At 36.0% G+C, this 13,641-nt stretch overlaps 1 protein-coding gene across 1 annotated transcript in view; it reads right to left on the reverse strand.

Moving 5' to 3' along the window:
• Positions 1–348: 348 nt before the first annotated feature.
• Positions 349–13,641, reverse strand: part of LOC126416579 (caseinolytic peptidase B protein homolog) — an 88,181-nt gene continuing 74,888 nt past the window's right edge. Inside the window, exons 7-10 of the mRNA XM_050084329.1 lie at positions 8,753–8,914; positions 7,999–8,155; positions 7,644–7,837; positions 349–836 (exon numbers count right to left, since the gene is read on the reverse strand). Of these exons, the coding sequence (XP_049940286.1) occupies positions 528–836; positions 7,644–7,837; positions 7,999–8,155; positions 8,753–8,914 (822 nt within the window). The 3' untranslated portion in view covers positions 349–527. The remainder of the gene's footprint in view (positions 837–7,643; positions 7,838–7,998; positions 8,156–8,752; positions 8,915–13,641) is intronic.

The raw sequence follows: 13,641 nt of genomic DNA on the forward strand, positions 1-13,641 counted from the left end.
ATTTCTGATTGATGACAGGGAATGTCCACATATTTTCTTCACTTAATAGGCTTACAGGCCTATTACAGTGTTTATTTCATAAGAACAACAGGGTTATCCCCACAGCTAGATTGTGCAATGTTTTCAACAATGTATTTTTATAGGTTATCACTTTGCCTCTCACATTTCCCATATTTGTTGACATACTTTTTCAAAATTTTCCAATTATTAAGTTATCTTCATATCCACAATGCACACTTCTGCAGTGGTCTTGGGATTACTACAAGTAAAACCTGCTGTTAAGATAGGAAATATGTGGTGGGGTTATATTGCAGGACAGGTTACATATACAGATGAAATAGCCAGCAATTACTTTTGTCACAAGCATAAATCTTTTAATTTAACAAACTAATACTGTTTACAACAATGACTTTCATTTAAAGTACCGGACATAGTTCGAGAGGTTTTATAACTAAATCAGTGTTTTACATAAAAATTAATATACGCCAGAGTAATTATTTCAAAAGTATAATCACAAAACCAAATCTTCATTTCCAAAACTCTCCTAGACCAGAACCAGGGTTGTTTACTACGTCTGCATAGGTACGAGCTCCAGGTGCCTTTACACGTAATCGTATAACCCCACTCTCAGCGGTATCAGGCCACAGTGCAACTAGATGGACTTCAAAACCACGTCCAATGTAACCTTTTTCATGGGCTGCTGCCAGCTGGTTGACCACACGACGTTCAACTTCATACTTTATAGACCGTGCACCATAGTGCACATCATATCCATCAGCAAGCAGAGATTCCACCTCACGATCCCATGTCAACTTTATTGCATGCTTATCCTTAGCCTGAAACAATTATAAGACTATTGTGTTTATTTGCTGTTAAAAACAATAAGTATATTTACTGTCTAACAACAAACATTCGCCAGCCGTAATATTACCACCACTCATTAGCATCACGTTTGTTCACTTTTTCATTGAAACAGCTCTAATTTACTAAAATGCAGACTCTACAAATTCACATTACATAGTTCGTTTACATTACAATGAGGTTTGCAAACTGTGGCCTACACACCACTTCATATCAGGTACTTTTCATAGTACCCTTTTTTTGACTTTGTGTCTAGGAAACTTCTTAAACCAGTGTAATGAAAATCCAGATCAGTGACAGGGATAAGTGTTATGAATAAGAATGTCATGTTCAATGAGGAGCATTATAAGCTATGAAGTGGTCAATAGTAATTCTGATACTTTGTTTAAGCCTTTCTCTAAAGTAATAAACATTGTTTGGATACCCTGGTGTTGACTCTAGTGGTGATCCAAGGAATTATCTTCAATTAACTGGCAAAAGTGGACACAACAGTCTAGTTCCTAATCAACAAGACAGATTTAGTAGTTAGCCTTCATCATTATTTCCAAAACAATCAAGATCCCAGAGAGCTGAGGCAAGGCTTCCTTAACAAAAACTGCCACCACTGTGTCAAATCTCGTTTATTTTATAAATTCCAATGCAGGAAAAGTAATTTTATTATAATATATTTTAATATGCTGCACTCTGCAATCATTAACAAGGCATCGATGAGCAATTTTTTTTTTTTGATACTAATGAGCAATGGTCTGTCTTCCTATCTGCGAAGGCATGGACATATCAGAGATTAGGACTGGTTATTTGTACCAGGCTGACACTCCTTGTAATAAGCTCAGCCAACATTTTGTGGAAGCATAATATGATTAATATTATTGAGGATTCTAACGTATTTAGCACATAAAAGTAGCATACGTGAATGCATGTTGGCAATCAACAATGCTGTAAAGAAAATTAAATGAAGCTTCCTCATTATTATTTAAGAGGCCCTGCTTATGCACTCAGATTTTCAGAATTAGCTGAATTTCAGAAGGTTGTGGAGAACGCAAATTGTTCTCATATCTTGTAATTTCAAAAGCCATGGTCACAACAACATCAAATGGCCTTCACATTTAACATGAAATTCATTTAATAAATTTCAAATTTTATACAAAACAATATACAAGAACTGGCCTGCATATGTTTCATAATCCACATGACAAGATTGCATTTTTCTGGATGGAGGTGTACCTAGATACCACAGCTGGTGAATTTAGCAGGAAGAACAATTCATCTAACTGAAGAACAAGTTTGCATTTTTTTCAGCAACCAATCATTATGGTACGAAAGTTACTGGATTCAAATTGGCCCCATTGAAAAATAATGAGGAACAGTTCATTCTCAAATATTTGAAGTTTCTTCAGCATATACTTACCACCTACTACCAATTTACATAACAAGCCAGCTTCTAACAGTCAGGTTATGCGAAATATTAGCATCCTTATGCCACATTATCTATTACTGATTTCACTGTAATCAACTCACATTCAGCACGTATTAATGATGGTGACAAATGAATAGGACAACCATCACAAAAGCTCACTTCACACAGGAGGGATGGTGCTAATACCTTGGCTTATCAGTAGAATTCCCACTAAATGCAAATGGGTGACAATTATTATTTATGTTTAAACAACATATTAAAAAGGTGATAATGGAATTTTTTTATTAACATCTGCTACTGCCGCATTTCTTGCAACGTTTTTCAGTTGTCTAATTCCCACACATATGTACTGAACTACATTCTGCATCTCTGTCACTGGAAAACTATTTATGAAATCAACTTGTTGATGCTGTACAGCAACCAGCCACAAATGGGATTTAGATTACTTTATTCAAAAAGTACCATTACCAGTTTCGAATTTTTCACAATTCATCAGCAGCTTTTTTCATGCTTTCATCAAAACAAATGATATAATTGTTTATTCAAGGACAACTCACAGGAAACCATTCTATCATTTGTTTTGTTGAAAGCATGAAAAACTGTCTGATGATGAACTGTGAACAGTTCAAAAACTATAATGATACTTTCTAAATAAAGTACCCTAAAGTCAATTTGTGGCTAGTTGCTGTACACCATCAACAATTTATTTCATATAATAGCCACAGTCTCCAACCATGTGTTTATTTGACAAAATTGCATTTATGAAATTCTCTCTCCACACTTTGCCCCAAACAAATTGCAGTCCTCTGAACATGTATCATCTTTGATTGAGAAAGTGTCAAATTAAAATAAATAAATAAATTACAAAGTTTACAGTCCAGAAGCGTGAGAAAAACATTAAAAAATCAAGTAAATTATCCACTTGAGGAAAAGTGCTTCAGAAACAAATTAAGATATTTGTAGAGTTTATCTTGAGTCTACAATTTGACTGAATGCTGTTGTTGGCACAAAGACTTTTAAGGTGGAAAAAGAGAGCTCTGAATTACTTGTACAAGGAGGGGAAAGAGCCCACACCATCATACTTACCAAGATCGCAGTCGTGTAATCATGCCCCAGAACAACAACAAACAGAACACAGAAATCTGCATGATTCCGTCAGAGGAAAGTGTTCATATTAAAGTACCATTTGAACATGTTGTGAGTATGTTAGATTACATTAGATTCAGTTTACATTCCACAGACCCAAAAATGAGACGATTCTCATGGATGTGGAACAAGTCATGAAGTATAACACAAAATACGTAAAACATTTGAATATAATACTCACTACCCTGATCGTTTCTCAGGAGATTTTCAAAATACACGAATACATTACAGCAAACTGAAACCACTAATAGTATTTACAGAATTAAAAAGCTTTCAGAATGAAACATAATAACACACTTTTAATAAATTTATCATACACAAAATACCAAATCTTGACTATTGTGGCCAAGTGCTGTCAAAACTGAAATGTAACAGACATTTTTATTGAAGCTGGTCTAACAGTCCCTGTTAAGATGTTCATCTACAGAGTAGAAGGAGCTGCCTATCATAAAGCCTTTGAAAATCTTTTTAAACAGTGCTTTATCTGAAACCAAGTTTTTAATGGTTGCTGGCAATTTATTGAAAATGTGTGTTCATGAATATTGAATCCCTTTTTGGAACAAGGTAATTGATTTTAAGTATTTATGTAGATTGTTATTCCTGGTATCTATACCATGTATTGAGCTGTTGGTCAGACAAAGAGATATATTCCTTGGAACAAATTTCATTAAGGAATAAATATACTTAGAGGCAGTGGTTAGAATACAAAGTTCCTTGAACAGGTTTCTACATGATGATCTGGAATTTACACCACAAATGAGTCTTATTACATACTTTTGCATGCTAAAAACTTTTGCTTAGTTTGACGAGCTACTCCAGAACATGATACCATATGATATAATAGAATGAAAGTAAGCAAAGTATGAAAGTTTTTTTTTTTTTTTTTTTTTTTTTTTTTTTGCTATCTCCTACGTCTGACATCATTCTCACTGCAAATACAGGCTTGTTTAGGCACTCTAGCAGTTGTGTAGTATGCCCTTCCCAACTGAATTTATTGTAGAGTTGTAATCCCTGAAATTTAACACTATCAACCTCTTCGATCCGCATGTCTTCATATGTTATACACATGCTGGAAGGAAATCTCTTACAGGTTTTGAACTGCATACAGTGGATCGTTTCAAAGTTTAATGACACTGAATTAGCTTTAAAACATTTATCAATGTCAGTGAAAATTTGCTTAGCAGCCATTTTTAAATCTGCACTCATCTTGTTACTTATTGCAATGTTCATATCATCTGCAAACAAAACAAACTTACCATCTGGTAATGTAACAGATGGGAGATCATAAAAGTACACAAGAAAAAACAATGGCCCCATGTGGAACCTTGAGGAACACCATGTGTAATTAATTCCCACTCAGATGAAGACTGACTGCTTACTGCACAGTTGTTTTGCAACAATACCCTTTGTTTCCTGTTAGTTACAGAAGACTCAAATAATTTCGCAGCACTGCTGGCGACACCAGAATATTCTAATAGAGAATGCTGTGATTCACATAGTCAAAGGCTTTTGACAGGTCACAGATAATGCCAGTAGTCCTTAATTTGTTATCTAATGAATTAAGTACATTCTCACTATACGTGTAAATGTGATGTCTCTATATCAGAACCCTTAAGAAACCCAAATCGTGAGTTGGACAATAAATTATTTGCAGTCAGATGCGTAAGGAAACTGCTTGAACGTAACTTTTTTGAGTATTTTTGAAAAAGCCAGCGAAAGTGAAATTGCTTGATAGTTTGATGCTATCTCTTTACCCCCCTTTTTGTAAAGAGGTGTAACTTCAACATATTTTAGCCAGACTGGAAATGTTCCACTGGTACAAGATTGATTATGCAAAACTTAAGATAGAACTCAACTCACATGAGCACTGTTTGATTAATTTTGTTGATATGTTATCATAACCCATAGAATACTTTGATTTTAAGGATTTTATGATGGATGCTACTTCTTTGAGAGATGTAAGTTATTTTCAATTTATTGAAGTTATTTGTAAAGACTGGTCTCAGATACTTCATTGCACTGTTTACCGAATCTGATAACCCCAAACCGTAAGTAACAAAAACAAAGTATTTGTTTAGCAGGTTTGCAACACTTCATGCACTTGTTGCCAATGTCTCATTTATTTTTAGAGCTATCTGTTCCTCTTCTTTTTTTGCCCCACCTGTCTCTATCTTCACTATATCTCATGTAGTTTTTATTTTGTTGCCTGATGTAATTATCTTTTTTTTCATAATAAAGCTGCTTAGATTTCTGAATTACTTGCTTCAATATTTGAAGTATACTTTGTCTTGCTTTACTATGCTAAGATCAGAGCTAGGTGGTAGATACAGTCTCCTTTTTGTCCCACATGATATCTTCATTCCTTGGAAATCCATGGTTTACTTTTAGACTTCTGCCTGATTCGAGATACCTTTAGGGAAAACCAGTTTTCAAAAGAGGAAGCATGTGGTTGTAGCATTACAGTACTGCTGACTCCCATTAAGGCAAAAGGGGGGTGAACACTTACAACTACGAAAAAGAGTATCCAGATGAAGGGCACATGATGGTGACAACTCTCACTGCCAAAGAGCCATGGCAGCATTGAGAAATTGGCAAACAGTTATTTGATAACTTTTTTGTTGCTGTTGCATGGTGTACACTCATCACAGTCCCAGAGTAATAAACATTCACCACCTAATGAAAGATAATATTCTGTAACTGGAAGATCAAAGTAACAACAGCTGCATCTTTTCGTCAAGGAAGGTGAAAATCAATACTGAAAAGTTAAAACACATTTGCCATTGTTTTGTATTAAAGTTTTTCAAATACCTGCCTGTTTTTAATGTATAACTCTTGTATATGGCAAGTATTTTGTGCTCCGTAGTGCCTTCACGTCCTAAAAACTGAATAATGAAGTATTACTGACTGCTTGATATGTTTGTAATGTACAGCAGCAATAACCAATAATTTAGTTTTTGTTCATTTTGTTGAAAAAGCATTGTTAGCAGTTTATAATTTACAAATTATTCATGAGACAACCACTAGGCTTTTATAAAAACACTGACAGGTGACACTGAGTGACTGGTGAGCTGCTGCAACATGACCACTTGGAATATTCATTTTCATCTTTTTCCAATGAAAAACATTTACAGTTTTCTTGATGTTTTCACATTAACTCACTGTTGGTATTCAATATTATTCAAATATTGGGCATTAACAAATATTACTGAGATGACCCACAAGTTTTTTTATCTTGTATTACGTGAAAACAAATACATTTAATCAAACTAAATCAAAATGTGGGTGTGTCTTGATAATTGTGAATAATAATGCAGACCACTGCGAGTTTTTAAGTTCAGACATTTCCAGTGATATTGACTCCTAAATTAAATAATTTTATAAATTATATGACACAAACCACAGTAGCTTATAGGGCAAAGCCACTACTGAATAAGTGATAAAATTTTATGGAACAATTATTGCCCCAACAAACCTTTATGGAGTGGAAACAAAAGAGAAGAATCTAGTCAGCATAGATAAGGTATTGATTTGATGAAATAAAAGTGCTAATAGCATTTGAAATGAAGATATAAGTCTCAGACTAGTTGTCAAAGAGTATACTGGAAGAAACTGAAGCACATGTATAATCCTACTGGGAAGAATTGGTGGAAACATATACCCACAGGTAATGTGTAGTTACAAAACAACAGGAAAACATAGTAGAGGAAGACCACAGAAAATGTGGATGGACAAATCTGAGATCTTTCAAGATGGAACGGTCTCAACTAGAAATATTTTTGATACTTATAATGAAAGTTACAGATCTTTTTATTATCCTTGGAATCCAATCAGTTTAGCCAAGATTCCCATTCCATGCAACACATGATTATTCACTTCTCAATGTGACAGCGATAACTGTCATATTTACTGTTACTGTGGAAACTGGTGGTAATGACCAACCCTCCAAATCAGAACCTGTTTCGCTGAACAAACCAGGCAAGACCGGTCAAGTACCTTGACATGCTGATCATTTGACCCTTTACTTTCTTAAAATGGATAGTCAATTAACACTAACAAAGATCTGTTCAAAAAGTCGGCATAGTTACGTCATTCAAACATAATTTAAATTTTATCAAGGTTTCTGTAAAAAACTGAGAAGATCATCATTATCTGCTCCACATATGTGACATTCTTCCACAGCAATGTTATAAATGCTACATATTGTGTAGTTTGTGCTTACCCGTTTTGCCCAGATGGAGAGCTCCTTAGAAACTAATTTCAGCAGTTCTGTCCGAGAAAATGGTAGAAAATAAACTATTTCATTGATACGACCAAGGAATTCATCTCTCCGAAAATGTCTTTTTAAAATTGGTTGCACAACATTTTCCTTAAAACCACGGGAAATCGTTATTGTTTCCTGAACTTCCTTCTCATCTATAACAGAAGAAAGCAATCATTTTCCCATTTTCAGCAATGCACAGAAGAAATCGATCCAATCAGTGAGATTCTATAACATAAAACCTTACAAATGAGATAAGTTTGTCATGTCATACACCTATGGCTTTCTTTACCTTACAGAGCTGTTAGGAACTTACCAAGTTTTCCCTCCAGTCTCTGATGCATAACATCCTCTGCTTCCCTGCGCAGCTGCAGTGCATGTTGTGCTATTTCATCACTGGCAAGATTTGATGTCATCACAAATACTGCATTTTTACATTCAATTGTTTTTCCTTTCCCATCTGTCAATCTACCCTGCAGAAACAGTTCCACTGTATTAAAGTTAGCATTTTATGTAAAGTAAATTATAAGCAAAATTTATATAACAAGGAAAAGGATAGACTGCTCCTCACCATAAAGATGACTCAGTGAGTTGCAGACAGGCACAATGAAAAGACTGTTACACATGCAGCTATTGGCCAAAGCCTTCCTTAGCAAAGATAACATACACACAAGCAAGCACACCTCACGCACACTCAGTCGCCACCACTGGCAGCTCCAACCAGTCTTTTCCTTGTATCTATCTGCAACTCAACGAGTCACCTTTACAGTGAGAATGTAAAATCGAGATTCCACCGCAATATTCAGCAGCCTTTTTTCAATGTGACTTCCTGCTGCTCACTGCCTCCTCCATGTGGTGAGTTTCACAATGTTGTCATATAAATATATATAAGAGTAATTAATTGATTAATTGTTTGCTTAATTCATGACATACAACTACTTCTTTGCACCCTCCCTTTACTTACCTTATTTGCACTTGTGATGGTACTGGTTTTTTTCCTTTTTTAAAATTTGTTTGGTTATTTCCAAAACATAACACACTAACAAGATTATCACATGTTCTTTACATACCTCATCAAACAACTGCAGAAGAACAGTGAGGACATCGGGATGAGCTTTATCTACTTCATCAAAAAGGACAACAGCATTTGGACACTGTTTAAGTCTTTTTGTAAGCTGACCTCCATCATCATGACCAATATAACCTGGTGGAGCACCAATTAGCTTTGCAACCTAGAAATGAAAGTATAGTATCACTAAACATCATGTCAGCTCTTTGTTCGGCAGATATAGTAGCACAGACTTTATAAAACATTCAAGATTGCTAACATTTATGGAATATTTTGTCAGTACTTGGAGGGACATGAGAAGCATTAAAAAACTTGAATATGCCGTATTTATCTTCCACAATAATATTTATTTAACGGTTCATTATGAACAGGCTTTGGCTTCCCACTGTAAGATAATCATTGTTAGAAAATCCACACAACATCAGTAAGTGTTCACAGCTGTACAGAGTTTGTTTTTCAAAGATTTGTGACATTTTACAACTATATATTGATGGAAAACACAAGAATAACATGATTCCCAAAGACACTCTGAACAAATAAATGTTATATTACTTTATACTCAAAGAAAAAAGGTATAGGAATGTATAAGGTAAAAGTGTTCTAAAAGTAAGTAATGGCACAAAGTATATCATCTGGAAATATACTCCAGCTTTTTATAGTAAGAATACTGCTGCCTACATTCTGTTCAGCAGTAAATACAGGATTCCAACTTTAGAACAGAGTGGAATTTATAGGATTTCCTGCAATCTGTGTAACAAATTACATGTATATCAATTAGAAAGGGATATAACTATTACACTGGCTAAGCATGAAAGGAATTCGAGACTGAACGATAAAGACTTCACCTTAGTTGAAACTAAAGACAAAAAACTAACACTACTCAAAATCTGGCTATTAATAAATACTCTTCAAAGAATTGTGACCTCATCATTTATGACCCAACACATTTTCATTATCCACTCTTACTAAAGTAGCAACAGCCAGTTAATATTTTTATCCTCATTAGATAATATGCTTGTTACTCCAGTTCCATACCCACATTTGATAGACTCCATTTTCCCCTCTGCCCTCTCCATTTTGCAGGCTGTTCATCACATTCAGCCTTCACTTGTACAACATTTTTAATCTTTGAGTATACAATAATATAAGATTTATTTGTAAGTAATGATCTTAAAAGATTTCTTTGGGGTACCCCAAAGTTATGTTTATGTCTGAAGACATCTCTCCATTGAGAATGAGATGCTGTGTTCTGTTTGTTAGTAACTATTCAACCCAAATCACACAGCTGTCTCATTTTTCCATATGCTCTTATTTTGTTCATTAGGCTGCACTATTGAAATGTATCTAATGCCTTCTAGCCTTCCAGGTCTTGAGGGATAGATAAAATTAATGCCTTGATAACTTGACCCGAGACTTTGGACCTGTTGATAATGTAAAAAAAGGATAAGTATTTCTTTTGACTTAGAACTACAAGTGTTTAATATCCGTTTCTTATCAACAGTGCATGGTGTTCTTCTATCAGTTTTAATCACATATAATGCAACTGCAGTTTAGGTTTAGTTTGACATTAGAATATTAATATATTCACACTCAGGAAAATTAGAACACCTAGACCAACTAGAGACAGGATGTCCATACTAACAGGACATGTAGAAGGGCTACCCACAAAGTACATTACGTTTTGGAATTGAAAATAAATAAAGTATTGGAAATTTTTTTTATATTATATAGAGATGAAAGCCACAGTTAAATACTACTTTTCTACATAGTTGCCATTTAAATTAAGGCACTTATCGTAGCGATGGACGAGCTTGGAAATTCCTTCGTCGTAAAATTCGGCCGCCTGCACCTTCAACCACGTGGTTAATCAGTAACCCGGTAGAAATACGATTTTTGTGGATTTCCTGGAAAGAGGCACTACAATAAACTCTCAAAGGTATTGCCAGACTCTGCACAACCTCAGAAGAGCAATACAAAACAAGCGCAGGGGAAAGTTGGGCTCAAAGATCTTGCTGATTCACGACAACGCTCGGGCCCACATGGCAAATGCCACTCGTGAAGTTCTCGAATCTTTTACGTGGGAGTTGTTTCCTCATCCGCCGTACAGTCTCGACCTGGCACCGAGCGACTTCCACTTATTCCCAGCAATGAAGAAGTGGTTGGCTATGCAGTGTTTTGATGACAACGCACAGCTTCAAGAAGAGGTAACCACGTGGTTGAAGGCGCAGGCAGCCGAATTTTACGATGAAGGAATTTTCAAGCTCGTCCATCGCTACGATAAGTGCCTTAATTTAAATGGCAACTATGTAGAAAAGTAGTATTTAAGTGTGGCTTTCATCTGTATATAATTAAAAAAATTTCCAATACTTTATTTATTTTTAATTCCAAAACGTAATGTACTTTGTGGATAGCCCTCGTACATTAGTATATTCTGCAGAAATTATTAACATCTGGAACATGTTGGCCAGCGGGTTCAAGTTCATCGATGTCATGGTGCAACAGCACCTACTGGTAATATGTGCCTGTGGCTCTTGTTGTCACTATAAACCAAACAGTGTGACTTGAGCAGATGTGCAGGATACCTCGCAGCTATATGAGCGAACCATAACATCAAATCAGTGAGTTTGAAAGAGGGCGCATTGTTGGCATGAAAGAATGTGATGCATCCATCCGGGAAATTTCTGCCCATGTGGGATGTGCAATGGGTATGTGCAGTACCATTCTTGGAAGGCCAGAGAACACGATAACATGGGTTAGGGCACAACACCCAGACCACCCCGAGTGACATCGACACCTCATCTGAATGGCACTGCAGGACAGATCTGCCTTCTCTTCAGCTCTGGTGCAACGATGGAACAGTTTAACACATCATACACTATTACAAGGGACCGACCATCGCCATTAATTATGGCATGGGTTATGTGCACATTGTCCACTTCTCTGCCTACCTTTGACAAATCTGCAGAAATGTGCTAGACAACAATAGTGGATGAAACAGTGTCACTGGGACTAGGAATAGCATTAGATAGTGTTTTCGGCTGAATCCAGGTTCTGCTTGTTTGGAAATGATGGCCACAGTTTGGTTTGTCACAGACAGGGTGAGTGGCATCACACTGACAGCATTGGTACAAGACTTGCAGCACCAACTCAAGGCCTTATGGTGTGGGATGTTATTAGGTACAACCACAAATCACAGTTGGTATGCATCTGGTGCACTGCGACCAGTGCAACCTACATGAATGATGTCCTGGGTATCGTAGCCATACCCTTTCTGCACAACACTCCAGATGCCATTTTTCAGCAGGGCAATGTACAATCACATGCTGATGCACAAACATGTGCCTTCTTGGTGTCACAGGATGCCAGTCTTTTGCCCTGGCCTGCCTGATCATCAGACTTGTCACCAATTGAAAATGTGTGGGGTATGGTGAAATGATGGGTGCAGCACTGTGACCCAAAGCCAACCACCACAGATGAACTTTGGAACCACGTGAATGCAGCATGGATTGCTATACCACAGGATGCCATTCATACCTTCACACATCGATGACATCATGCACAGAACAAGGTGTCAAGAGCCCATAATGGATACTGTGCCTACTAGGCAATAGGACACATGCTGAACCAAGGTGACAAATGCTAATCATTTCTGTGGAACATACTAATGTACATGTCCTGTGAATATGACTGTTCTATCGCTAGTCATTCAAGGTGTTCTGTTTTCTTCTGAACATGAGTGTAATTTTTGACTATGTCAATGGAAAGGGAATGTTTAAAACCATGGACATTGTTCTTTTGCACACAAAAATGTGAAAATATTGTGAAATATTGGTGTAACTTGGATTTACTTTTATTTCTGCAGATACTGAAGACAAATCCGCATTTGTGATGAATGCCTAGTGAGCGGAATCTTGAAATCTGCACAACAGAAATGACATTAACTTTCACAACATGGTTGCTCTTCCAATAAATCTGTTAAGTTTTTTGAATGACTATTGAAATAATGGAAAATTTAAAAAGTCTGCTGAATCACACACTTTAGGCTATAAGAACCACAAGAGGCAAAGCAATCGTATACTGTAGGCAAAGATCGTGTGTCACCGTTAGTTACAAAAAATGAATTAATGAATTATTCTGGACCAAAAATTTGCACGCAAACAAAAAAGTGGCTGTCAAATGACAGAAATATTTTGGAAACTAACAATGACCAGTGTGAGCAACTTTGATTTTCTTTTTGTCGTGTATTAATAGGATATGTTAAAGCTGATTAGGTTTTTCGAAAAGTGAATGAGTTCTCACGTGAAACGTGCCTGGAATGGAATAAAATCATTGGAGTATGTACCAATTGAGCAGCATCAATAATACGAAGAATAGCTGGATTTCATGTTGAGGTTAAATCTGCAAACAATGGTCCCACTAATCTTAACCATTGTATGATTCATCATCATGAAAGTATAGTGGCTAAGGAAATTTCTGCAGATCTGAATTTGTATTATAAAATATAAGCCACCAGTCTGATTAAAAGTCACACAATTGAGTTATCTCTTTACAAATTTATGCAGTAAAATGGAATTGAGTTTCAGCACACTTTTCCTGCATAGAGAAGTGTCATGGCTGATATGTGTACAAACCGTGAAACAGCTCTATCTTCTGCAAAGCAAATTGGACACTCAACTTATGCTGTTAGATATATTTGAAAATACAAGCTAAATATGTTTCCCCAGGGAAGAACACGAATATCTTTACAGCGAAACATAAAATACAGGCTTTCATAAAGAAATTAAACATTTAGAAGGAGAGGTGAAAACTATCTCGTCTGAAATTTTTTCACATACAGACACTGTTGATAGTAAGTTTGATTTCGATTTGAAACATGTGAAACATTTCTTT

This window comes from Schistocerca serialis, chromosome 8 (genome assembly GCF_023864345.2).
Source record: "Schistocerca serialis cubense isolate TAMUIC-IGC-003099 chromosome 8, iqSchSeri2.2, whole genome shotgun sequence".
NCBI classification, from domain to species: Eukaryota; Metazoa; Arthropoda; class Insecta; order Orthoptera; family Acrididae; genus Schistocerca; species Schistocerca serialis.